General features: G+C 51.3%; 1 protein-coding gene across 7 annotated transcripts; it reads right to left on the reverse strand.

The window, feature by feature from the left end:
* Positions 1-1286: 1286 nt before the first annotated feature.
* ZFP92 (ZFP92 zinc finger protein) lies at positions 1287-15455 on the reverse strand. Of its 7 annotated transcripts, none has more exons than XM_049872747.1 (9): positions 15231-15455; positions 14860-14967; positions 13773-14004; positions 13550-13673; positions 10200-10266; positions 9219-9254; positions 8776-8902; positions 6900-7001; positions 1288-6488 (listed from the first exon to the last, which is right to left on the reverse strand). In XM_049872747.1, exons 6-9 carry the CDS (start codon positions 9234-9236, stop codon positions 5083-5085), a joined length of 1653 nt encoding a protein of 550 aa, XP_049728704.1. In that variant the 5' UTR covers positions 9237-9254; positions 10200-10266; positions 13550-13673; positions 13773-14004; positions 14860-14967; positions 15231-15455; the 3' UTR covers positions 1288-5082. The 7 variants fall into 7 exon arrangements, with proteins under 7 accessions (XP_049728702.1, XP_049728704.1, XP_049728705.1 ...); XM_049872748.1 differs by having other exon boundaries at positions 10200-10617; XM_049872749.1 differs by having other exon boundaries at positions 10200-13673; positions 13773-13904.
* Positions 15456-26862: the final 11407 nt, after the last annotated feature.

Genomic DNA, 26862 nt, shown 5'->3' on the forward strand with positions numbered 1-26862 from the left:
CTGCCTGCTGGTCAGGACCACCCCAAGACAGCCTGGGGCCCCCGGCTCCGCCTCTCCTGCTCCTTCTGCCCCTCCAGAGCCTGGGCTGGTGGAGTGCCAGGGAGGGAGCAGAGAGGGCAAGTTGTTGTTAGTTACCATGGTGACCCCACGTGTGTCAGAATGGTACTGCTGCACAGGGTTGTCTTTCTTTCCTTTCTAAAAATAATTTATTTTATTTTTATGGTTGTTGTTGAGAATATACACAGCAGAGCAGACAGCAATTCAACAGTTTCTACATGTAAGATTCAGTGACATTGATGACAGTCTTCAGGTTGTTGTCGACAACCACTCTCACCCGCTTCCTCCAAACTATTCCTCCCTCACTAACCTAAACTCCCTGCCCCCTAATCCTTCTAGTTGTTGTTGTCGATTTCATCCCATATAGATAGATCTTAAAAGAGCACCACGCTCAAGGCAGACATGCTTTACTAGCTAAACTAAACTATTGCTTGGTTTTAAGAAGACTTGAGGGGGTATTTTTGCTTTGAGGTTTAAAGGTTATCTCAGGGCAATAGTTGCAGGGGTTCTTCCAGCCTCCATAGCTCCAGGAAGTCTGCAGCCAGAATGTGACATTCTGCTTTGCATTTTTCCGCCTCCACAGGGCTTTCAATGGCTGAGATCTTGATGGAAGCAGATCCCCCACCAGGCCTTTCTTCCGTGGTGCCATGGTGTGGGTTCGAGCACAAACCATTTGCGCCACCCAGGGAGGGCAAGGGGGTCCTCTGGTGGGTTTCTCATCCCCGTGGGCAGAGATGGGAGATTTGAGACACACAGAGGAGAAGGTGGAGGCAGAGATGGGAATGACACAGCCACAGCCAAGGAACACCAGGAGCCAACAGGGGATGGAGAAGGAGAGGAAGAATCCCCCTCTAGAGCCTCCAGAGGGAGCACAGCCCTGCTGACATCTTGATTTCGGACTTCTGGTCTCCAGAACTGTGAGAGAATCTGTTTCTGCTGTTGTAAGCCCCCCCTCAGTGTGTGGTCCTTTGTTCTGGCAGCCCCAGGACCTTTGCACTTGTGATGCCCTCCAACTGGACTGCTCAGTCAGGTCCCTGCTCAACTGTCCCCTCCTCCAGGAGACTCCCCCTCCCCATTTGTTGTCTATCCACCCCTCCCCTGCGCTCACGTCTGCACCAGGAAGAAGGCCAACTCCAGGAGGGCAGACCACTGGCCTCGCCAGCCCAGAGCATCCCCCAGTAGGGGAGGGAGGGAGGGAGGGAGGGATGGATGTCCTTTTCACGGCTGATGCCTTCACTTGGATTTCTGGTGCTGACATAATAAACATCTGTTCTTTAAAGCTGCCCACACTGTGATATTTTGTTATGGCTGCCCTAGGAAACTAAGACAATACTGATGCCCGCTCCTGGCATTCTGAACCCTGACCTCCTCTCTCTGTGATTCTGTTCGACTAAGGCATGGAGCAGTCAACATCAGAATGCTCGCATGCACACCAACCTCTAACCCAACTCTTTTAGTTTAAACCATCAAAATAGCCCGTCTCTCCCAGAGAGCCAGTTTCCACACTGGCAGTTTTAGGCTGTCCTTATTTGTCTGCAGCCAAAGTACTTGGGAACTGTCACGTTTCACAGTTGCAGATACCACCAGAGCATTTAAATGGCTTCTTCAAAAGTGTTCAAAGGTCCAAAGATCAAATGGTCCAAAGGCCCAGATGTACTCAGGGCTGACTGGGCCTCCTGCAGGGCCATCTCTGAAGTGGGCCATCAGTCTGGAGGTGTGACGGGGCTGGTCAGCCGTGTCCTCCCAGCCCCAGCCTGGTATCCAGAGAGTTCTTGGGGTCGGGGTGGAAAGCGGGCAAGACTTTCCCCGTAGTCTAAACATTTACATTCCTGTTGTCCAACCAAAAGCAACAGGAAACCCAATTTCAAGGTACTTTTGAAATAAAAACACAAGTATCTTTTCCAACACTCACTGATTTTTATTCCATGTAACACCCATTCGGCTCACTTCGCATACCTGTTACCGGGACTAGACGGAAATGACATTCATAATAGCATTGAAGCAAAAACCTAATAAAGAGGAGTTAAATTAGGTCTCCACCACCCATCTTATCAGTTTGTTTTACTGTGATGGTTTGTCCGTTGCTGTGATGCTGGACACTATGCCACCGACACTTCAGATACCAGCAGGGTCACCCATGGTAGACGGGTTTCAGTGGAGCTTCTAGACTAAGGCAGACTAGGAAGAAAGGCCTGGCGATCTGCTTCCGCAATCAGCCAACTAAAGCCCTATGGATCACCACAGAACATTGTCCAATATAGCACTGGAGGAGGAGCCCCTAAGTTAGAAGGCACTCAAAATACACAGTGGTCACAGCAACGGTCTTGGGCATACAAATGACCATGAAGACGGCACAGGACTAGGCAGCGTTTTGTTCTGCTGCACACAGGGTCGCCATGAGTCAAAGTTGACCAGACAGCAACTAACAACACAACGAGTTAAGCCTAAAGACAATCTAATCTAATCTGAAGGTTGGCAGCTTGAACCCACCCACTGGTGTCATGGAAGAAAGGCCTGGCGATCTGCTTCCATAAAGATCACAGCCAAGAAAACCCTATGGAGCACAGTTCCACTCTGTAACACATGGGATCCCCATGAGTCAGAGTCAATGCGATGGCAACTAGCAACAACATCAAAAGCAGATTTAGCTTCTCAATTAAAACAAAGGAATTCAATTCTACTCGGGAGACCCAACTCTTCTCTAGTTAAAGCTGGCTAGTGCTTGGCCCTGGGGAGCTCCATCATTCACTCCCTGGAGCCACTGAGACAGACGCTGGAGAGCACAAATTGGGTCTCTTTTGGGTTTGAATCATGTAGCAACTGTTTTTCCAATCCCCGTCTGGCCACTGTTGAAAAACCTGAGACTGAAGCCTGAGCTCATGGCCTCCTGCCAGTGTCACCTGGCCTCCTGCCAGTGTCACCTGCCCTAGCAAAGAGTGTCTGCTTCTTAGAGAAATGCAACTTCCCAGTGACCTCACCATGGATTTCAAAGGCGTGTTTCTAGTGCTTAGTAATCTACTGGAAAAATTGAAGTTGCCAATACTCTCAACTTGCTCAAGATGAGGCTGGAGCGGACTGCGGTACAGACCTGAATCCCCCTCCCCATCACAAGGCTGGCCCTCTGCTAAGCGGGAGGGCTCTCCCTGGGCCGCTCCATCACAGCTCACACGCAGGGATCTCTTACAGGAGGTCCATTCATTAGGAGGACAATAGTCATGTAGCCCACACTTTCTAAGTGCGGAGACTCTTCTTGGCACAGGGAATACAAGGGCGGACAAGACATGCAGTTTCAGGCTTACCGACAAGAAGGCAATTATAGGACGAGGGGATAGAGACCCATTGAAAGAGATTAAGCGTTAAGAGAAAATTACAAGGATTCTAGAATTTTCTATAATTGACAACTGTGCAAAATCATTTTATATACATCTCACTTCTGGACTCATCTTAGTCATTGGTGCTCCAAGCAGCATGCTCAGAAGGTACCCTGTATATTTTACCACATTAAAAAAAAAAAAAAAAAAAAAGCACTGTAGGGTACAGAACCCTATCCTCGGAAGTCCCGATCGGCGTTATCTTTGAATCTTCCCCATCTGACTGGGAAAGGGCTGGCTTTGCCTTGGTCCTATTCTCCTGGGGGACCCAGTGGATGGCCTCCATCGTGCTGACCATCTGCCTGCCCTCAGGCAGCCTGTAGGACAAAGCCTTGAGCCCAGCTCTCCCCTGGGAGTGGAGAGGGATTCAAGGAGATAGGGAGCAGACTACGTTGGCTGAGTGCCAAGGGACAGCATGGGTAGAAGAGGACAGGGGCGGCCACAGCTTTCTCCTATGCCAGCTGAAGGGGTTGAGGGTGAAGAGAGGGTGGATTGTATCACTGCGGGGAGAAGAGGGGCCAGGCTTGCTGCCACAATCATGGGGTGTGGGGCCGGGAGTGGCCACTTTTCTCCTGCCTGAGTTTTCTCAGAGGGGGTAATATTTAAGAAGCAATTTCCTGATACGCTCATCTAGAAAAAAATCTCCATTTTCAACTTACATCACACCTGAAAGGAAAAACATTCAAAGCAACTGACCCTCCAATCCTTCAGGAAACGTCATGGAAAGCCAGGTCCTAAGAGAGCTTCCCTGCAGGCAGGCACCCTCTACTGCAGCCCAGGATGCAGCTCAGACGCCCGCCTGCAGGAGAACGAAGTCCTGACCCACCTTCCCTCCTGATGGTCACAAGCAACATGGGGAGGTTGCTTGAAGGGGGGTGTGGACACATTTGAAGTTTCAGGCATTGAGGGTGGGGAGCTGAGAGGCTGGGGAGCCCTCACTGGGAGTGCTGAGGGACAAGAGGCCTGGGCTAGCAAGCAGGGAGGAGACCAAAGCCAGCAGGGCAGCAGTGGCAAATTGCCATGTGGCCATGTCTTGCCTGGAGCCCACTCCTGCCAGGGACCAGAGCAAAAGAGTGCCTGTCTTGGGGGGAGACGTTGAGAAGCCTCTGTGCTCCAAGACGATGGGGGTTGGGGGCACTGGCAGAAAGGCCTTGTACTCACAGAAGGCTGGGGGTTTCAGGCACGAGGGCAAAAAGTGGACCACTGACTGCTCTGTACGGTCCTCCTGCCTGTATGTTGATGGCCTTCTGTGTGTCCTGATGCCACCTCAGGCACACAGGCCAGGGCAGGTGGTGGATGCAGTCCAGGAACACATTTGCCCATGTCCATTTCCAGAGAGTTTCTTGGTTAATTTCAGGGGACATCACGGTGAAGCCACATCTTCCACTTATAGGCTTTTTCTACCTGAAAATACTAACGCCTCCCTGAACTCAAAGTCACCGGACCCACACACGGTATAACTCCAATGACAAATTAATTTACACACGTGCACACGCACGCACATAGTTGTGTGTACACAGGCACACCTGCGCATGCACACACACACACCTGTGCCCACACAACAGGACCCTGCCGTCCGGTTTGCTGATGAGTCTTCGCTGCAATTGCTGGGTCTCAGTTCTACCCTTAAAGGTGGAGGTCCCTCATCTTAGACCTAGCGCTTCCGGTCCGAGGTGGAGTCGTTGGTGGAGGACGGCACAGTTTGGCATTTGGAGTCTTCTTGATGTTTGTCGTTCTCAGGGTGAGGGTCTGCCATTCGCCTTTTCACGGCAGGGGAGGCCCCAGTGCCCTGAGCAACAACTTTGCTGCCACTCCTGCCCTCAAAAGGCTCCCGCCCACTGCGAGTGTTCTGGTGGTGGCTGCGTTTTGAATTCCCCTTGAAGGGCTCCTGGCTGTGGTGGACGCGCTGGTGGTTCTCAAGGCTGCAGCTCCGATGGAAGGCCTTCCCGCACTCCTCACACTTGTAGGGCCGTTCGACTTGGTGGACGCGCTTGTGTTCCAGAAGGGTCATCCTGCGTCGGAACACCTTCCCACAATCTTGACACTTATGAGGTCCTTGGCCCCTGTGCACTGCCTGATGTTTCAAAAGGTTAGAGCGCCGACCAAAAGCCTTCCCACACTCGCTGCACTTATAGGGCCGCTCTCCACTGTGGGCCCTGCGATGCTGGCTCAGCCCTGAGAGGCCCCGGAAGGCCTTGCCGCACTCCTGACACTTGAAGGGCCGCTCGCCGCTGTGCACACGCTGGTGGTGGATGAGCTGGGACACGCCCTTGAAGGCCTTGCGGCACTGGCTGCATACGTAGGGCTTGTCGCCACGGTGTGTGCGCTGGTGCTCGATGAGGTTAGAGCTCCGGCTGAAGGCCTTGCCGCACTCGTCACACTCATAGGGCCGCTCGCCGCTGTGGATGCGCTGATGCTCCAGGAGTGTGAAGCTGCGCCGGAAAAGTTTCCCACACTCGGGGCAAGCAAAGGGCTTCTCATCGCTGTGGACAATCTGGTGTTTGACGAGGTTGGAGCTCCTAGTAAAGGTCTTCCCGCACTTGCCGCATACATAGGGCTTCTCGCCGCTGTGGATGCGCTGGTGCTCAAGGAGTGCAATGCTGCGCCGGAAGAGTTTCCCACACTCAGAGCAGGCAAAGGGCTTCTCACTGCTGTGGACGATTTGATGCTTGACGAGATTGGAGTTCCGGCTGAAGGATTTCCCACATTGCTGGCATAAGTGCCGTTTGTTTCTGCCTTTTGAACGCTGTTGTCTGAGGGCTGGAGCTCGCCTAGAGCCACTGCGGTTATTTCTCTGTGAAGTTGTCTCTCCTGTGGCTGCTCTCCGCTGCCGAGTGACGTTTGAGTGTCCCTCATTCTTGGAGCTGCCTTGCCCTTTCTCCCTGGGAGGGTTCCTCCTCCTGGGACATGTCTTCAGAGAACGCGTGTGTTTCTGCTTTGGTTCACGTGTTTTCTCCTGCAGCCTTGTTAACTGACCCTCACTGCCACCCTGAAGACTAGCCCCAGGGAGTTCTTTTCTAGAATGTTTCTGCTTTGAAATAGACATCTTGCTCCTGTCATCTGTAAAGACAGAGAACACCAACCAGTGTTACCCCCTCCCTGGTTCTATATTCAGGGTCTTGCTCTCCATCTTTGCTCTCACACCAGGCGAGGGTGGTCACTGGCCAAGGAGAGATGAACCAGGAAATGAAAACATGGGGAAAGGAGCAAGACGGTTACAGAGGAGAAAACATTCAAGGAGGGCAGAGAAGATGGTGAAAGAGGAGGCAGTGGGAATGAGCTGGAAAGAATGGGGATGGCAGGAAGACTGGGGGCAGGGGGTGTTTTGGAAGATGCAACCATGAGGAGACAACCAGAGGGAGGCTTCCCTTGCCCTGGTACCTTGACGGGGGCACCTCGGGGGACTGAAACCTACCACTAAAGAGAATTCCCCACACAGGTGCCATGCCCTCCTCTTTCAGCGTGACTCACCTCCAGGAATGCCTCCAGTCTCCATTCTGTGGGTGTTGGTTACCCACGGTCTCTCCCCTCGCTCTAGCTGAGACACCAGGTGCGGCTTGGAAAGTGAAAACCCTGTTAACGGCAAAGAAGAGGGTCAGGACCACTCTGGCCAAGGATAGAATTCCACATGAATGCAGGTCAGCCTTAGTCTCTTCAGGTAATAGAGGAGAAAGAGCTCTCAGAAAGTGCCACCAGGCAAGTCCCTCAAAGAAAGAGAAGGATTCCTGAGAATACAGGGGCTGGGTAGGCATACAGAGTCTTAACTGAGCAATAGTTTGGGCAGAGAGGACAGTGATGTCGTTAAGAGACCTGCAAGGAGGAGAAAGCTTCTGAGAAGTGGGCATCTGTGTTGACACCTCAAAGCGAAGAGGGCTGGATCAGGTACTCCACAGGGTACAAGGCCTGGGGAGTATCAGGACACTGACAGCTGTCCACCTCTGGTCAGAACCGGGGGGCTGCCTGTGCCCTGAAGGCCTAAGGACCTTGTTTTGCCATGCAGTATGGGGTCTGTTTCTTACACCCAACTCAACAGAAGATTCCAGAACTCCTCCAGTAACCCTACACGGGTCTGGTGAGGGTCAGTTGAAAGGAAGAAACCGAGCAGTGCTTGGAACCCTGAAGGCAGTGTGCGCAATGGCCAGAGCCTAGCCTGCTCAGAATTTTACAACCAAGCTGGCACAAGGACAATGTACAGAGAGGGGAATGCATGGGCGAGGTGAGGGGACGTGCCTGGGAGGCGGGGTTACTTTTCTCTTTAGCACCCACTACTCATCAGCTGCAGGAGGTGGGCCAAGTCCCTTAAGCTCTCCAAGCTTCACTGCCCCACCTGAAAATACCACCTATTGCTTGAGTTTCTCAGTGTCTGCCCACTCTCTCCGTTGCTTCTGGCCCCATCCTGCCCAGCCTCCAGTTCCCGATCCTGGTCTCTGTTGTTTAACGGCTCCTTTCACTTTGTCGTAAAGATGGAAGCCTGGGCTGCGTGGGGAGAGGGAAGGGAGAGCAGCTGCCTGGCTCCTTTGTGGATTTCTCCAAGGGCTTGATGCAAGAAAAACCTGATGCTATGCTCTATGACATGATATGAATGTAAAATGTAACCTCTGTAAAAATGAATTGACTCAAATACTGCACATAAACATTCAAGAATAATTTGCACCTATTTTTGGTTACAAAGACGTTTAGTCAACCAATGGTTTAATATGATGTTATGGGGTTGAACTGTCTCTTCCAAAAAGATATGTTGAAGTCCTAACCCCTGTACCCGTGAACATGACCATGTTTGAAGATGTTATCAGTTAGGTTAACATGAGGCCCTGCTGGAGTAGGGTGGGTCTTAATCCCAGCTGAATGGTGTCCTTTTAAAAGAGAAGGGACACAGACAGAAAGGAAGGATGAGCCATGTGAAGATACATCCACACAGCAAGGAACACCGAGAGAGACAAGGCAGGACCCTCCCCTGGAAACTTCAGAAGGAGCATGGCCCTGCCAACACCTTGCATTTCAGACTACTAGCCTCCAGAACTGTGAGAGAACACATTTCTATTCTTGGATCTACTTTGGTACTTTACTATGGCAGCCCTAGGAAATCAAACATATGGAAATAAGTCTGATGGGGTAATAACAGTGAACTTGACACGCCTATACATCTACCTAAGTCTTTACCAAAAAAAGTGTCCACTTGAGACAAAGGCTGGCCTACAAGGCATTGCTGGTCCGATGGAGGAGGGCTTATAGTAACCAACCCATGAGGAAACTCAGAAATAGACTGTGAGTCCAGAGACAGAGTTGGGCGGGCCTGGTGTGTGTGTGTGTGTGTGTGTGTGTGTGTGTGTGTGTGTGTGTCCCTTACCCAGTGACACCAAATGGCTGTAGTTCTCCAGCATCACCCGCCTGTAGATGATCTTTTGCCTGAGGTCCAGGAGCTTCCATTCCGTCTTCGTGAAGTACACAGCCACGTCCTCAAATGACACTGGCACCTACAAGAAGCCATTCCCGTGGCTGCAGGGAAATTACCCCTGTGGGTCCCAGGATGCGCAGGCAGCAACCAAACATGGGAGCGGGGACTCAGCAGGCAGGGAAGAGCAGGGAAACAAGCAGCGCTCTCTTGAAGAAAGTGGAGCTGATGGAAGTCAGGAAATCTAGTCTCTGGAACTCAGTAAGGGGAAACAACACTAAGGGCACTGAGCTCACCCCCACTGGGATAGGCAGAGTCTAGGAGGCAGCAGATGGAGACTCCCAAGGTGGGGTGCGGAGGGAGGCAGGGCACCGCCCAGAGGCAGGGAGCTGACTTACCTTGGGTCTGGCTGCCATGGTCAGGGCACTGAGGAGCTGAGGAAAGCGAGAAGGACTGGGTGTGAGACGAGGCTTGGTTTCACAAAATGCTGTTTAGTTTTTTTTGGTCAAATGGTCTAGAGAAAAGTAGTGCTTTGGTGACAGTGTAAGAAGGAGCCAATGTTTGTGAACATGTGTGTGTAGGTGTGGTATGTGTGTGAACGTGTATGGTGTGTGGATGTGTGTGCGTGTTATGGATGTGTGTATAAGGGATGTGTGTATAAGGATGTGGATGTGTTGGGACGTGTATCTGTGTGTGGAGGCCTGGTGAGGGGTCATGTGTGGAGGGACATGCTGAAGTCCTAACCTCTACACCTGTGAATGTGACCTTGTTTGGAAATAGGGCCTTTGCAGATGCTATCAGTTCGCATAGGGCATACTGGAGTAGCGTGGGCCCCGAGTGGTGCCTTTATAAAAGAGGAGGAGAGACACAGAGGGAAGACAGCCATGTGACCACAGAGGCAGAGGCTGGAGTGTTGCTGGAGAATTCTAGGCGTTAGACTGTTTGTTATGGATTGAACTGTATCCCCCTAAAAGATATGGTGATGTTCTAACCCCCTGTAGCTGTGAATGTGACCTTGTCCGGAAATAGGGTCTTTGTAGATGTTATCAGTTAAGTAGGGTGGGTCCCAATCCCTTCTGAGTTGTGTGCTTACAAACAAGGAGAAGAGACAGAGAGACGCACAGGGAGAAGACACCATGTGAAGATACAGGTAGGCCCCGACTTTCCAGTTACCAGGAACTGCACTTATGATTGTCTTTTTTTTTTTTTTAATATCTTATCATTAGTAATATGGACTACATATAATGTTGCAGTGTGTAATTTGCTTATGTTATCATTCTCAGATGTTCACTCGCAGGTGTTCAAAGATTGGATTTATAAAGATACTGATAATAAAAGGCAGTAATGACGAAAACTAAAAACAGACGTATTTGACTTACGTTAGAACCGACTTCCGATGGGGTCGCCAGACGGAGGCCCGCTGCAAGTCAGGGACTACCTGTACATCTACAAGCAGCACAGAAACACCAAGGATTGTGGGGAACACCCGGAAGCCAGGAGGGAGGCCCGCCACACTTTCTCTCTCAGAACCTCAGAAAGAATGGACACAGCCGAGACCCCGGACTCGGACTCCCAGTCTCCAGAACCATAAGACGATGCACTTCTGATCTTTAAAGCCCCACTTTGTGCTACTTAGTTACGGCAGCTCCAGGAAACGCAGACACAAGCCCTCTAGGGAAGCCAGCAGCGAAGTGATTCATAGGGGCAGCACGCCGTCGCACGTCTCTGGCCCTCAGTGGTGCCAGATGGGCGGGGAGGGCCCACCACAGCTCTCCCCACAGCAGCCGTTCTAGGGACCTGCTGAGACAGTGGGTCTCATGACTCGGAGCCGGCTCAATAGCAACCAACAACCACAACAGTTTATGGGCCAGAACAGAACCAGGGCTAAATTCCTGTCAGCCCCACACCCAACAGGACGTCACATCAACTCAGGGTGACTCTGACCAGTTCGACCCTCCTATATTTAGAAGCCTAGATGCCCATGGTTTGGAAACTGCTAACAGAGAGCCTCCTATTAGCTATATGACTTTTTGCAAATTACTTATCGTTACAAGCCTCTCTTCTGTCTTGAAAATGGCTCTAAATTCATCCGACCAGGACAGACACAGAGAGACCCACTTGAGGGCAAAGTTATACCACAGCTGCAAGCCATGGTGAGGTTGCCAAGTTTTAGGTGGTGCAAACAGTTAATGTGCTCAGCTGCTAACCAAAAGTTGCAGGTTCGAGTCCACCCAGAGGCACCTCGGAAGAAAGACCTGGCGATCTACTTCTGCAAACTCAGCCACTGAAAACTGTACGGAGCTCAGCTCTACTCTCACACACATGGGGGCACCAGGAGTCGGAGTCCACCATGAGTCAGAGTCACCTCAATGGCCACTAACAATGACAAGACTCGGGCGGGGGGGGTGATGAATTATCAAAACATCTCCTTTAACTTCATTTAGGATGTTAGATCTATTATGCTAGCAAGTGTGCCGGCCATTAGCTATGATTTCTCACTTGGCCCCTGAGATCGTTTGTGAAAAATCTTCATTTCTGCTGCCCTAGTAAGAAGATGATGAAAAATTCTAGTATAAAATGGCGTGGGACCAACAGTAGCTGACCACAATGCTCATAATTTTCCCACAAATCTGAGCATGCAAAAGAAAATGGCAACAATAATCAAAAACTAAGACTGAGAGATGGCCAAAAAATGATGTCTTGCTGAATCAATTCCTGTTGTTGTAAGCCCCCTAGTGTGTGGCCTTTTGTTCCTGGACCCCCAGGTGAGGAAGCCACTATTAGACTAATGCTGCTGTTTGCTGGAAGAACCCGAAGTGTGTTTGAATCTGAGATAGCCTAAACCTTGAAAATCTCATCATGGAACAGTGATAGCAGCTCCCTGTGAGGCTCCTGGGAGAATGGGCACAGCTAAGGGCACAGCGAATGCTGCTCAGAAAATGGTAAATTAGTAGAAGAAACAAGAAAATATGTCTTGTATTTGAGAAAAAAAAGCTCTCTAGGGTAACCAGCCCTGAGATGACCCTGATACTGTAATTTGCACAATGTTTTCAAAGCAGCTACTATAAGTTTGCTTAAAAGCAGAAAAATGCTCATAACAAATTTAAAAAACAGGAAATCTCAGTAGATAAAAACAAAGTACTGAAAAGAACCGATTGTAAATTCTATGACTGAAAAAACACAATATCTGAATTGAAAAATTCACTCGATGGTCTTAGTAACAGATTGCAGATGAGAGAAGAAAGAATGACAAATTTGAAGATACATCAATAGAAACGATCCTTGCTGATACACCAAGAGAAAAAAGATTGAAAAAAAAAAAAAAACCAGAACCTGTGTGAGCTGTAGGACAATGTAAAAATACCTTACACTTGTGTATTCGGAATCCCAAGAGAGGAGAGAGAGAATGGGGAAGAAAAAGTACTTGAAGAAATAATGGCTGAAATTCTCCAAAATTTGGTGACAGATGTAATTTACAGATTAAAGAAGGCCAGTGAACCCCCAGTCAAGCTACTGACAACAAAGGATAAAGAGAAAATACGGAAAGCAGGCAGACTTGAAAGAACGACTACATAAAGGGGGATGTAGATGAGTATCCTAACGGAATTCTCATCAGAAACAGTGGAAGACAGGAGAGAGTGGAACAACAGCTTCACAATGTGCTGGAAGCAAACCAGTTCAACCCAGAACTCTACATCCAGGGAAACCATCCTTCAAGAACGAAGGTGAAATAAGGACATCTTGAGATACATGAAAGCTATGAGAATTCATCAACACATCTGCACTAAAAGAAGTGCAGAAAGCAGGTGGGGTTAAACAAAGCACAACGTATAGGGAACACTGATAGACTACGCTCTGCTCTGTGACTTCCCTGGAGGCACAGTCCAGGTGTCACTTAGCTTCAGGAAGTCCATGACCCCAAGAAGAGCAAGGGAACATGTTTTTCCGATGCCCAGCCATGACTGGCAAAGGCTCTCCAGTGTTCCAGGAAGGCCAGCCAGAGGTCAGGGAGCAAGTCTCCCTCCCCGAGGGAGGAAGGAACCTGTCCCATCACATGGATCCTCAAGCAAATGGCCAGTCTGACCAACTGCATTCCTGGACTGCAGAGTCTGCCACTGTCTGGAGGTGCAGAGGGCAATGAGAGCTGAGGCTTCCAATCGTCCCAGCAGCCTATGTAATGTGTGGGGCCCAGGGCAGAACGAAGACACAGGGCCCCTTGTTCACACATCATTAGGAATTTCACAACGGTGACTGTAGAGCATTAAATGAAGTCTGGGGCCCTTCTGAGCCTTGGTCATCCACCGGCGAAGCTGGCCCTGGCCACCTACCACACAAGCACTAAGCACTAAACCATTGATTGGGAGGAGGCCTTCTCTTCCTGGGAGTTCTCCTGGCAGTTGGGAGGCATTTTCATTCATCAGCAACGGAAGAGCAAAGTCACTGTTCTTGTGCTGAAGTGAGTGTGGGGCTGCCTGGCTTCAGTTGAGCTCTTGGCTGAATAAGCACAGACTAGGTGTAGTGGGTGAGTGGTCACCAACCAAAATTTATGCCCACGTCCTTACCCAGTGAGTGTGATCTTATTTGGAATAAAGGTCATTTCAAATCTTGGGAAGAAAGACACAACAAGCCCTGTCCTAGCAGACCCTACTGCCAAGTAACAGCTTAAATTGACCAAGGGCTTTCCAGAAGCAGCCCCCAGGCAGGAACGGGGTGACGCATGAGGAAGGACCTGGAAGGATGCTGGCAGATGCTGGAGAGCAGCTTCTTCCAGCGGGACTGGCAAGACCTTTGTGGGCCACTGAGTAGAAGCCGAGCTGAAAGATGAGGCCTGCCAGGCCCTGAAGATCACTTCCCTGAAACACAATTCCGGGTGTGAATGTGAGGGTTCATTAGACAAAAAGGGCCCCATCCACTTGGGCGACACCAGAGAATCAGGGGCCCGACCCCACTACCTGCACAGCCTCAATTCCAGGTAGGTCCACACGTCTGCGGAGACGCCTCCGCCCACGGATAAGGAGAGGCCTCTCCCACCTCTGCTCCGCTCACCTTAGTCTGCAGTGAACCTGCGCACGCGGCCAGCTCCACTAGGGGAGGAGGGGAGGAGAGGGACAGGGAGCCTGCGCTCTTTCTAGCGAACTGACAAGAGCCAAAGCGCATCTCAGTGTTGATTCCTTCAAAATACCACTGGATGGCGATATAACCCCGGAAAAATAGAAAAGAAAACAAATAAACAAGGAGTTGCGAGTCAGCAATCCCACCCGGCCAGGTCAAAAATTTGGGTTTTCCATCCACAGGCTGGGCCGCGGAGGCCGGCCTTCTTTCCTGGCAGACTTCCATCTGGGGTCCAGCAGCTCAAGACCCCGAAGCCTCTTCCCAGCCCCACCTGCCTTCCCTGGCCTGTGGCCCTAGTCACCTGATGCCCGCTGGTAGACGGCCCAGGGACGGGGACCTGAGGACCCAGAGCCCGGGCAGAAGGAAGGCCCAACCCAGAGTCCAGGTCCGGCCTGGGAGCTCCCACGGGTCAGGGAAGGCCTCAGTGCTGCCAGCCCAGCAAAGCCCTTCAAGCAGCTCCCCTGCAATGGCCGTCTCTGGGGCTGAGGAGACCCAGATGTCTGGAGGGCCGCTCAGGCTGCCAACTAAGGAAGTCTTCTAACAGGCAGCGCTGTCCTGTCCCACCCTGCTCCAAGCCCTCCCCGGGTGCCTGTCTACTCAGAGTAAACGTGAAGTCCTCATCATGGCCACCAGGCCCTTGCTGGCTGAGTCCTCCATTCCCCCTGCTCCCTTTGCTCCAAACACATCCACCCCGTCACTGCTGTTCCTCCTACTGCCAGGCTATGCCTGCCTCAGGGCCTTTGCACTGGCTCTTCCCTACACACAACCACGTGGCTCCCTCTCTCACCTCCTCCAAGTTTTGGCAGAAATATCACCGTGACAATGAGACCTGTTGTACCTCCACTACTTAAACTTGCAACCCAAGCCCTCATCCCCTCCCCTACTCTATTTTTTGCCATGGCGTGGGCAGGCCGCCCTTTAACCTACCTTATAATAACTCATTAAGACTGTCGAATGTTTCCCGTCTCCTGCCACTAGCGCGTCAGGGATTTATTGCCACTTTGTTCCCTTGTAGCCGGACTGTCATATCTGAGCCTGCAGAAAAGAGGCCCTGTTCCCTCCCGGCTCCTGCCGCCCTCTTCCTCATCTCTGTTACGACTTAGGTTGTCGTAGCATGCCCCCCACAGCCCCTCCTCCGTAACTCGCAGGGACCGGAGGATCGGGGCGGTCCTGCCCCCTCAAGGGGCCTCAGGGTCTGTGCTCACAGGCATCCCAGGCACCGTGGGCAAGAGTGCTGTGACCTCCTAGTACCAGCCCTCCCTGCGTCCCCCAGCCCGAGGTGCCAGAGCCTAACTTACCCCGCGGGGCGGCGACAGGAGGCTCTCCTGCCCCCGCAGTACGGGGCCCGACCCAGTCCGAGGAGGGCGACTGGACTAACAGGGCTGCGGGTCACGGGCGCCCTGCCCTGGCGGCTCCTCTTCCTGGGCGCCCTGGAGGTGGCAGCGCCACCCGCCGGCTCAGCACCTCCTGGGGGGCCCCCCGCCCGCCGCCTGCGCCAGCCCTCGCGCTTCTCTGAGGCCGCGGCTGGCCAGGCCCCACCCAGGTCCCCAGCCCCCGCCCAGGCCCCCGGCCCCTCACTCAGGCCCCCGCCTTCCACCCAGATCCCCAGCCCCTGGCGCCCCGCTTCTGGCTCCCGCCCAGGCCCCCAGCCCCTGCCCCCTACCCGGGCCCCCAGCCTCACTCCCGCCCTCCTTGGGCTCCGCCGCCCGCCTTCCGGCGCCCCTTCTTTCCCCAGCGGCCCTGCCTGCCGCCGCTTTGCGGGCCAGAGGCTGCCTCCTCCGAGAAGCCCTCCAGGGCAGCGCCCCCAGAAGGCGGCGGGTCTCTTGGCCTGGGCTCGGCCTCTCCGGCTGGGCACCGCTCAGGAGGTCAATCCGTCCGTCAGTCCGTCCGTCCGTCCGGGGCGGCGGGGCCGGGCAACTGCGGGCGTGGGAGGGGGGGCGCCGAGCATGCGCGGAGCTCGGGAGGACGCCCGGCCCCCACGCCCGCCTAGCGCCCCGCAGACGGGGGTCTGGTTCCCCCCGCCCGGGCCCTTCTGTTCCCCGCCCAGGCGGCTGGGGTCCGGAGTCTTCTGGTCCGCGCTGGAGACTCTCCTGGTCGGCGCTGGAGACCCGAGGGGGTGGCGCGGGGCCAGCGTTGGCTGAGCACCTACCCCTCCGTTACACACGTGCATCCATCTTTGTTTGCGGGACCCCTGCGGGTCACCCCGGAAGGGAGGGTAGGGTTGCGTGGGAGGGCCAGGGTCAGAAAGAGGCGGGGGCGGGTGGGGCGGGACTGACGAAGCCGGGATTAGCAAACTGCGCTCTGCGGGGTCTCTGGGACAGCAGGCCGGCGGCGGGGTGGGTGCCCCTGTGGTGGGACCAGAGCTGAGAGCCAGGGCCAGAGCCGGAAACGTGTTCCGTGGACAGGGACGAAGCCGTCGAGGAACGGTTGGGGCTGTGGACGTGCTGTCTGAGAAGGATGCAGGCTAGCCAGCGGTGGCGGCGATGGGGCCAGGCAGAGCCAGAAGGTGACGCGGATCAGTGGCGGCTGCGTAGGTCAGAGTGGACTCTAACAAAGAAATTATATATAAAAAAGAAAATTACAGAAAATATCCCTGTTGGTCCTGTTGCGGGCCCCTGGGGTGTGTCCTAGAAGTTGCAGTTCAAAGTGGTAGCGCCCTGGCACCCGATCAAACATGCCCAAGCTTGGAGGGCCTCGCCCACACCCTCTCCCCTGAGGGGCCGGGTCCGCTGCGGGGCAGTGGGGAGGGTTGCCGGGCCCTGGCAGCGCCTGGGAGACGGAGGACACATGAGGCGGACTGGGAGGACAGGGGGCCCTCTCCTTTCTGGGGTCCCGGCCCCCTGGCTGGCCCTAGCGCCACCAAGCTCCGTCTTCTGAGGCGGGCCCAAAACAGGCAGACGAGGGAGTGGGGGCGGGGAGTAACGCTGCCGGGATGTGGGGGCCCTGTGCGCCTGGCCGGCGGGGCCAGTTCACCAGCAAGGAACCAGGCCCAGCGTAGGGCCCCAGGGACCCCAGGGGGGAAGGGACCCGAAGGAGCAGGGGCCAGGGCAGAGCTGAGCTGTCGGAAAGAGAGTGAGCTCTTGGAGGGGTCAGACAGTGGCGGAGGGCAGACCAAGGAAGGTCCTGCCTGTCCCGGGCCGGTAGGGGCGGGACTGGGGCGGTGCCTGCAGGAAGCACCGCCTCCCCCAGGGACCAGCTGCCCAGTGGCTTGGACCGTCTAGGACGTGATGTCGGGTACGTGCGGAGCCTTGAGCGGCCTCCTCCCTGGCCTGGACACAAATTGGGGGTCACAGACAGAGACGCAGGCCTGGCAGTATGTGAGGTGAGTTCATGAGTGGACAAGCCTTCACCCCCACCCTAGGTGCCCCTGCTGGAAGGTGGTGTGCCTGTGGTGGGCATGTGGGCACAGCAGGGGTTTGAGCAAGCTGCAGTTCCCAGAGGCAGTGGCCCTAGGGTGTGCAGGAAATGCATGGAGCCATGTCTCAGATCACCCAGGCTGGTCCTTCCTGTCGCCACAAGGGCATAGGGAGGAGGATGTTGGGTCAGACTTGGAGCCAGTTCTCACACCCGGCGGCTGTGGAACCAATAGTCCTAAGCCTGGGTGCCAGGAGGTAGTAACACCTACACCTCAGAGCAGCCACCTTGGCATTTAGAACCTGTAGGCCTGAAGCTCAGCCTGGCAACACCACCAGGCAGGGACCATCCACCTGCTGCTTGAGCTGGAGTCTCTCTGATGACAGCAGCTGGGCTCTAGTCCTTGAATTGCCAAAGTGCAGTCACCACTCTGGGACTGTTCGTCGAATTTCCCTCTGAGTGTGGCTACCACTGTCCCTCCACTGAACCTCCCAGTGTGCCCACCGCTGTCCCCACACCGACCCTCTCAGTGTGGTTGGCACCATCCCTCCCTGGTGGTGGTGGGGAGTCCCTGGGACAGGCTGTCCATCCAGTGTGCCCTTGCAGAAAGCAGCCGGGAGGACGAGGTGCCCTAAGAACGCGGCTCTCCTTACCCAGCCAACCTGAATGTTCATGTCAGTCTCAGTGCCCCCTTCATGTTGGTCATCCTCAAGGGTGCCTTTGATCACTTTGGCCAGGGCCCACTCCCAGGGACTGAGGTGTCAGGAGCTCCCAGCCCGTGGTGGAGGTGGGCAGGGCCTGAGAGGTTGGATTGGTTCACCAGGCTTGTTGGCACAGCCCGTACCCTCTGTCCTTGCTACCTGTGGGGTGGTCACCTGCAGGCTGTGTCACAGGTCTTTCACTGCAAGGAACAAAGGCCCAACTCGAATAGGCACTGGCAGTCGGAGGCGGGGCTAGGCTCCTGCACCTGCCCAGGGTTTCATCCCAGACCAGCCTCCTTCCATCTTCAAGTCTTGGCTCTGTCTTCAGGCTGCCGCACTTTGTTCTTGGGAGATGTCCATCAGTGGCACTTGGGACCACATCCTTCTTTGGTCCCGCCCGTCCTCCATGGACAGAACATCAATCCTTTCAGTCAGTTGGACTGGGCCATTCAGGCTGTGGGTCACTAACAGCCATCTTAGGAATATCAGGTGCAGACTAGGCTTGTGGCAATCAGGATCCACGCCGGACTTGGCGATGAGGGGGTACCATGCCCTGAGGCAGACATCTGAACAAAAAGGGGTCCTCCTAGCAAGGAAGAAAGGGGAAAGGCTGCTGGGGGGACAGTCCATCAGTGTCCATTCTCCAGACATGCCTTCAGGTCACAGGGACCCACAGCAAGAGAATCACCAAAGGGTGAGGACCAACACCAGAAGGGACCATCTAGGCATGCCCAGACATCCTGGGGAGGGAAAGACACAGCCATAGGCCAGTGCTCAGCTGGGCTGCCCCTCACTTTCCACTGCCTGTTCCCACTATGCGGCCACACTCCCTCACCCCCTGACCAGTATTAGGCTTGGGTGGGGGTGGAGGGGCAGTGAGGTATGTCCTTTCCGAAGTGGATTTATCCTTGGGGCACCTAGACCTTTCTGTGATGCCCCAATTCTGTCCTTTTCCCAGACCTCTGGGTTCCCGATCCCTGTATCCATATGCCTTCTTGATATCTCCACTTGGATTTCTCACGATGCTTCCAACTCAACACATCCAAAATTGAACTCTTTCCAAGTCCCCAACCACAGTGAATGGCAATAGGAACTAGAACGAGATGACATGCATTCCTACATATTACTATTCAGAGCAAAGATGCAAAGGCCAGAAAGTGGAGACTTGTCCCTTGCTCATCGGCCACACCCTATCATTCATGTTGCTTGGTGAGGTCTGTTTTAGGTCTGTTGGATCTACCTTATCCACTTCACTCCCTGCCAATACTCCAGTCCAGGCCACAGGACAACCCCAATGGCTCCTCATTAGTCTTCCTGTCCACTGAATTCTGCCATATTCTCTTTCTTAGAAGTGACTCACTAAGTCTAGCCTCCACTCAAGGGGAGAGGAGTTAAGCTACACCGCTTGAAAGGATGAATAACAAAGAATTTGAGGGCACGTTTTTAAAACCACCACAATGATGACGAATAAAGGAGACATCTAGGATAACTTTGCATCAGGTACCATGACAGGGTCGACTGGAGAGGAGATAATACTTGAAGCAAGGGACCCGTTTAGGGGCCCGTGGAGTAGTCTGGCCCCAAGTGATCTTGTTCAAACCTAAGTCAGGTTCTGCTTTCAGTAATGGTGAAAGAGCTCCTATGAGACCAACCCTCCTGCAGATAACAAGTATGAACCGGCACAAGATATTTTTAAAACATTTCCTGAAGGCACAAGGGGCTAAGAAAGAGGCACACGTCACAGGGGAGTAAGCACTAGCAAGAAGGGAACAGCATTGGGTGGGTTTCCCGTTTGTACAGTTTTCAGTGTGTGAGGGCAGGTTGCAGAGTGCACCACGCTGGATGGCTAAGACTCAGCTAGCGAACCAAAGGGCAGCATTCAGGGCAACCGAGCAGGGGAAAGTGATAAGGGAAAGCCTGGAAAAGAGAGAACCACAGAGAGGGAGCCCCAAATGTGGCATAAAAACCTTGCCCAAATCTCTGGGTCACACCTCATCTATGCAAGCACAGGGCAGACTCTAAACAAAAGAACTGAACAGAGATTTCAGTTGATGCCTGCCACGGGGGAGACAGTTTGGAGTTTGAGTTTAGGCAAGTTAACTGCCTGCTAAAACAACAACAACAAAGCCTCTTTGGACAAACATAACAGGAACCAAGAAGCCAGGGTCACTACACATATTCTTGACAATGTCCAGGATGCAATAATAAATAATAAATTACTAGAAGCAACAAGAAAATGTGTCATATTTAAGAGAAAAGGCTTTCTAGGGAAACCGGCCCTGAGATGACCTTGATACTATAATTTACTCAATGTTTTCAAAGCGGCTATTATAAATATGCTTAAGGACATAAAAAATGCTTATAATGAATTTTAAAATAGGAAATTTCAGTATGGAAAAACAACCTATTGAAAAGAACCAACTGTTAATTCTACACCCGAAAACTCCAATATCTCAACTGAAAAATTCACTGGATAGTCTAAGTAACAGATCGCAGATGATTGAGAAGAATCACGAGCTTGAAGACAGACAAATAGAAACGACCTGTTCTAATAAAACAAAAGAAAAACAAGTATAAAAACACCAGAACCTCTGTGAGCTGTAGGACAATGTAAAAATATCTTACACTCGTATTTGGTATTCCAAGAGAGGAGAGAGATAATAGGGGAGATAAACTACTTGAAGAAGTAATGACTGAAATTTTCCAAAATTGGGTGGACAATTTACAGATTCAAAAAGGTCAATAAATTCCCAGAAGAATAAATATGAAGAAAAGCAACAACTAGATGCCTTGTAGTCAAATGACTAAAAACAATGAATAAAGAGAAACTATTGAAATCAGCGAGAGTTAAAGGAGCTACTACATGTAGGCCAACGTTGATATGAAAACCCACTGAATTCCCATCAGAAACAATGGAATAAACAATGGAACGACATCTTTAAAGTGCTGAATGAAAAACGATCTTTCAGCCCAGAACTCTTTATCTAGGGAAACTATCCTGTAGCAGTGAAGGTGAAATAAGGACATTTCCAGATACATTAAATCTGAGAGAATTCATCAACAAAAATGCACTAAAAGGAATGCTAAAGTAAGTCCTTTGATCTCTGGGTAGGAACAAAGAACAACAGAACAACAAAAACGGTAAATATGTGTGTAAATATAAAAAAAGTTACTCAATTTCTGTATAATACGAGTTTAATTAAAAACAACAGTGTATTGTAGAATTTATAATATCTGGTGAGGTCCACGTGTATAGTCACCGTTTATGTTGATGAAAAAAGGTATTTGCAATGAAGAAGTCGTTGGTTTCACAAAATTCTATCATGCTATCTCCTGCACTGTTTCTATCACCAAGGCCATATTTTCCAATTACCAATCCTTCTTTGTTTCCAACTTTCACATTCCAATCACCAGTAATTATCAATGCATCCTGATTGCATGTTCGATGAATTTCAGATTGCAGAAGTTGGTAAAAATCTTCAATTTCTTCATCTATGGCCTTAATGGTTGGTGTGTAACTGGTCTTCCTTGTAGGCGTATGAATATTATCCTATCACTGACAGCGTTCTACTTCAGGATAGATCTTGAAACGTTCCTTTTAACAATGAATGCAACACCATTCCTCTTCAAGTTGTCATTCCCACCATGGTAGACTATATGTCCAATTCAAAATGGCCAATACCAGTCCATTTCAGTTCACTAATGCCTTAGATAGCAAAGTTTATGCGTTCCTTTTCATTTTTGATGATTTCCCATTTTCCTAGATTCCTACTTCATACATTCCAGGTTCCGATTATTAATGGATGTTTGCAGCTGTTTCTTCTCATTTTGAGTCGTGCCGCATCAGCAAATGAAGGTCCCGGAAGCTTTACTCCATCCACGTCATTAAGGTTGACTGTACTTTGAGGAGACAGCTCTTCCCCAGTCATCTTTTGAGTGCCTTCCAAACTGGGGGGCTCATCTTCCAGCACTATATCAGACAATGTTCTGCTGCTATTCATAAGGTTTTCACTGGCTAGCGCTTTTCAGAAGTAGACTGCCGGGTCCTTCTTCCTAGTCTGTCTTAGTCTGGAAGCTCAGCTGAAACCTGTCCTCCATGGGTGACCCTGCTGGTATTTGAATACCAGTGGCATAGCTTCCAGCATCACGGCAACACGCAAGCCCTGACACTACGACAAACTGACAGACACATGGGGGAGGTTAATAGTAAAAGGGTGCAAAAAGTAAGCATAAAAAGTGGGAATGTCTACACTAATGTCAGATAAAGTAGAGTTAAAAACAAAGAATATTACTTAAGATCAAAGGAACATTTTATAATGATGTAAGAGTCAGTTAATCAGAAACACATAGAATTCAGAAATGTGTATGCACCAAATAACACAGCTTTAAGATCTGAAACAAAAACTGACAGAATAAAGGGAGAAATAGACAATTCCACAATTACAGCTGGAGATTTTCATTATCAGCAATTGATACTAGATAAAAACTCAGTAAAGATATAGAAAATCTGTATGATACTTTCAGCAACAATAGAAAACACACTATCCAGAAAATTAACAAAGCCACAAGTAGGGTCTTTGAAAAAAGCAACAAAATCGATAAATCCCTAGCAAGACAAATCAAGAAAAAAGAGAAAGAACGCTAATCACTAATACCAGGAAAGAGAGGGGGTATTACTACAGATCATATACACATTAAAAAGATAATGAGGGAATATTACGAACAACTATATGCCAGTAATTTCAACAGCTTAAATAAAATTGTCAAATTCCTTGGAAAGAAAGCAGTATACCAGAATTGACACCAGATCAGAAAATATAAATAGCCCTATGTCTTATAGAGAAATGTTTATTATCAAAAAATTTTCGTAAAAAACAAACAAAACAGTACAACAACAAAATCCTCCAGGCTCAGATGATTTTGTGAGTGAATTCTAGCAAATATTTCAGGAAGAAAAATCACCAATCGTACACAGAAAATAGAGGTCGTTATTGATAGCTACCATCGAGTCGGTTCCAACTTACAGCGGCCCTATGTACAACCGAAACAAAACACTGCCTGATCCTCTGCCATTCTCACAGTCGTCATTACGCTTGAGCCCATTGTTGCAGCCACTGTGTCAATCCATCTCATTGAGGGTCTTCCTCTTCTTCTATGACCCTCTACTTAACCAAGCCCAATATCCTTCTCCAGGGACTGATGCCTCCTGATAACGTGGTCAAAATATGTGAGATGAAGTCTTGCCATCCTTGTTTCTAAGGAACATTCTGGCTGTACTTCTTAGAAGACAGATTTGTTTGTTCTTCTGGCAGTCCATGGTATATTCAACATTCAGGCATCAATTCTTTTTTGGTCTTCCTTATCCATTGTCCAGCTTTTGCACGCATATGAGACGATTGAAAATATCATGGCTTGGGTCGGGCACACCTTAGTCCTCAAAGTGACATCTTTGATTTTTGCAAAGCAAAGAATCTGTTACTAAAACCTGACAAAACTGTATATTATTTATATGTATATACACATACATATATATATATACATATATGGAAACCCTGGTGGTGTAGCAGTTAGGTACTACGGCTGCTAACGAAGAGGCTGACAGTTTGAATCTGCCAGGTGTTCCTTGGAAACTCTATGGGACAGTTCTACCCAGTCCTATAGGGTTCCTATGAGTCAGAATCGACTCCACAGCAGTGGGTTTGGTTTTGTTCAATATATATAATACATATATGATGAAATTACAGAAAATATCCCACATGAACAGAAGAGCAAAAATGCTATCATGAAATCAAATTCAGCACTATATATTAAAAAAAAATGTGTTCTCATTGCGTATTTACAGATGAGGGCCAGAGATGTTCAGTGATTTCTGCAAGGCCATGCAGCTGGTAGGTGACCCTACCTCTACCTGATTCAAAACCCACACTCTTCCCAATGCAATGGCATCCTAGGTGGTGAGGGCTGGCTTTGCAGTGGAAGGAGTTGTGATGAGGCTCCTGGGCGGGGAACAGCCAGCCTGGGTCCCTTGTGCAGGTTCCAGGCTTGATTGGGACAAGGTGCAAATGCAGAGTGTCCCAGGGGCCTGGTCTAGGGTCCTCGGCCCCGACTTCCGGCTTCCATAGCCCCGACCTGCCTCCAAGTTGCTACAATGAGCTCTCCCTCCACCGACTTACTTCCCCAAGTCCCCCCCACCCCCCTCCTTGTTGCCAGGCCATTTTGCTGGTGGCAGGCCAATGGGTGCAACTGTTGCCTCTGGAGGCGGCCAGCGTTGCCAGGCAGACCCTTACCATGCAGGTCCCGGTGCCATGACAACACGGACGTCTCCTTACCACGTGCTCTCCTGCTGCGCCCCCCGCACTGAGACGCGAAGTCGGCCTGCCTCCGCTCCCCGGGGGCTTCTGGGAAAGCCGGGAAGGCCACGTGGCCTTGGCGAAGAGGATGCCGGGAGGCACGCGGCTGAGGCGCGTTTCCGGATCTTTCTGAGGGGGTTCTGGAGGGGTCCGCGGCCGGAGGCGCCGTTTCCCCAGGGTCGTGGGAGCGCACGCAGAGTGGTAGGAGGTGAGCGCAGAGGGCCTTCTCTGTGGAGGAGCCGGGAATGACCGAGCCCTGGGTCAGGTTAGGGCGTCGCCGGGCGGGGCCTGAGGGGACTGGCGGCCGGAGTCTGGGTAGAGCACGAGGCGGCGTGGGGGACCGGCAGGCTCGAGGGCTGGCTGAGAGGGATCCCCGGTGATGAGGGCCCGAATAGGGTGCTGTCGGAGAAGGGAGAGAGGGGTCCCGGCCGCAGGGCTGCAGATGGGGGGGAGGACTCCCGGCCCGGAGGGTTGGGGGCACGGAAGGGGCAGTTCAGGTTGTCGGGCGGAGTAGGGCGTGGAGGGGACTCGCGTGGTCTGGCGCTGAGGGTGAGGGGAGGGACGGCCTCCTGGCTACAGGGAGGGGTAGGGCGGGGGCCCCGGGGGCTGAGGGGGGGAACTGGAGGCTGCGGCGGGGTGCGGCGTGGTGACCCCCGGTTGCGGGCGTCTGGGTGGGGCTTGGGAACGGGTCTCCTAGCCCACCCACGGCAGAGGGGAGGGGAGGACTATGGGCTGCGGGGGGGGGCTGCAGGGGAGGGCTCCTGACTGAGGGTGTGGGAGGTGCAGGGAGGGAGGGTGCTGGGCTGTGGGCGTAGGCTGGCGGGGTTTCCCTGGTGTGGAGGTCAGCAGAGTAGGGGAGGGCTACCAGGTGTGTTGGGTGGGGCACAGGACAGGAGGATGAAGCTGGGGTTGGGAATAAAAGGCTTCCAACTATCTGTAGGGGGCAGGGGCTCCAGCTGCTGCAGTCGGGTGGGGGGGCCTCATGGGGGTCTTGGCTCCAGGATGCTGCCTTGCAGGGCAGGGGCCCCAGGCCCTCCATGTGGGGCGGGGGGGGGGGCATGGGTTGCAGTGGGGGCAGGGGATGGGGTCTTGGCCTCCTCAGAGAATATACGTTCTTTACAAGGGCACAGTGTACATTCACCTAGGTATACCATATGCCAGACCACAAAACAAGTCTCAATAAACCTGAAAAGATTGAAATTTTACATAATAAATTCCCTGAGCACAGTGGAATTCTACTAGAAATTACAAACAAGAATGTATCTCCAAATATTTGGAAATTCAGCATCATATTTCTAAAAACCCATGGGTCAAAAATGGAAGCACAATGGATCTTAGAAAACATTTTAAACTGAGTAATAATAAAAATGCACTTTACCAAAATTAGCGAGAGGCAGCTAAAGAAGTGGTTAGAGGGAAATTTACAGCTTCCAGCGCTTGTACAGTGAAACGTGCGAGGGCCGGAACTTGACGGGGCTGCCTTGTTTTTCTGGATTTCACAAGTTTTCCACCTTTCACAGGGTGCAGTCTTACCATTTTTCTATCACTTGTTTTACTGGAAAATATTTTTCCTTCTCTGACAGGTTCCCACTTTATACAGTTTCTGCCTTTCACAGGAAGAAGAAAGGTTCAAAATCAACGACCTGATCTTCCATCTGAAGAAGCCAGAAAAAGAAGAGCAAGGTAAACCTTAGATAAGTAGAAGGAAAGAAATAACAGTGATAAGATCAGAAGTCAGTGAAATAAAAAACAAACTTAGAGACTATTAACAAAGCCACAAGTAGGTACTTTGGAAGAGTAACAAAGCTGATAAACTTCTTTAGCAAAACTAATCCAGAAAAAAGAGAACAGTAATCACCAATATCAGGAACGAAAGGGGTTTTTACTACAGATCATGTAGACATTAAAAGGATAATCAGGGAATATTAGGAACAATTTTATGCCAATAATTTTGACAACTTAGATAAAATTGACAAACTCTTTGGAAAAAAAGCAACTTACCAAAACTGATACCGGATCAAATAGGAAACATAAATAGCTCCATATCTTGTAAGGTTAAGTGCTTGGCCACTAACCAAAAGGTTGGCAGTTCGAATCCACCCAGAGGCTGTGTGGGAGAAAGACCTGGTGATCTGCTTCTGGAAAGATGACATTCTAGAAAACTTTATGGGGCAGTTCTCCTCTGTCACATGAGGCCTCTATGAGTCAGAAATGCGTTCGACGGCAACTAACAACAAAACAACATATCTTGTAAAGGAAGTTATTAATGATAAACTTTCTTAAACACACACACACACACACACACACACACACAATAACAAAACAGAACAAGGGAGGGGGAGGAGATCCAGGCTCCTGGTTGTGGGAGGGAGGCGTGAATTGCAGCAGTTAGAGTGGAGGGAGGTAGGGAGAGAGGGAGGCCTTGACATATCTGTGGGCAACAGGAACTGGGCCTGGGCAGTGCGTCCACAGGCCAGGGAAACCACGACTCACCCCCCATCTGGTTGTCCCCCAGGTCCAAGGCC

Source organism: Elephas maximus, chromosome X, assembly GCF_024166365.1.
Source record: "Elephas maximus indicus isolate mEleMax1 chromosome X, mEleMax1 primary haplotype, whole genome shotgun sequence".
Lineage (NCBI taxonomy): Eukaryota > Metazoa > Chordata > Mammalia > Proboscidea > Elephantidae > Elephas > Elephas maximus.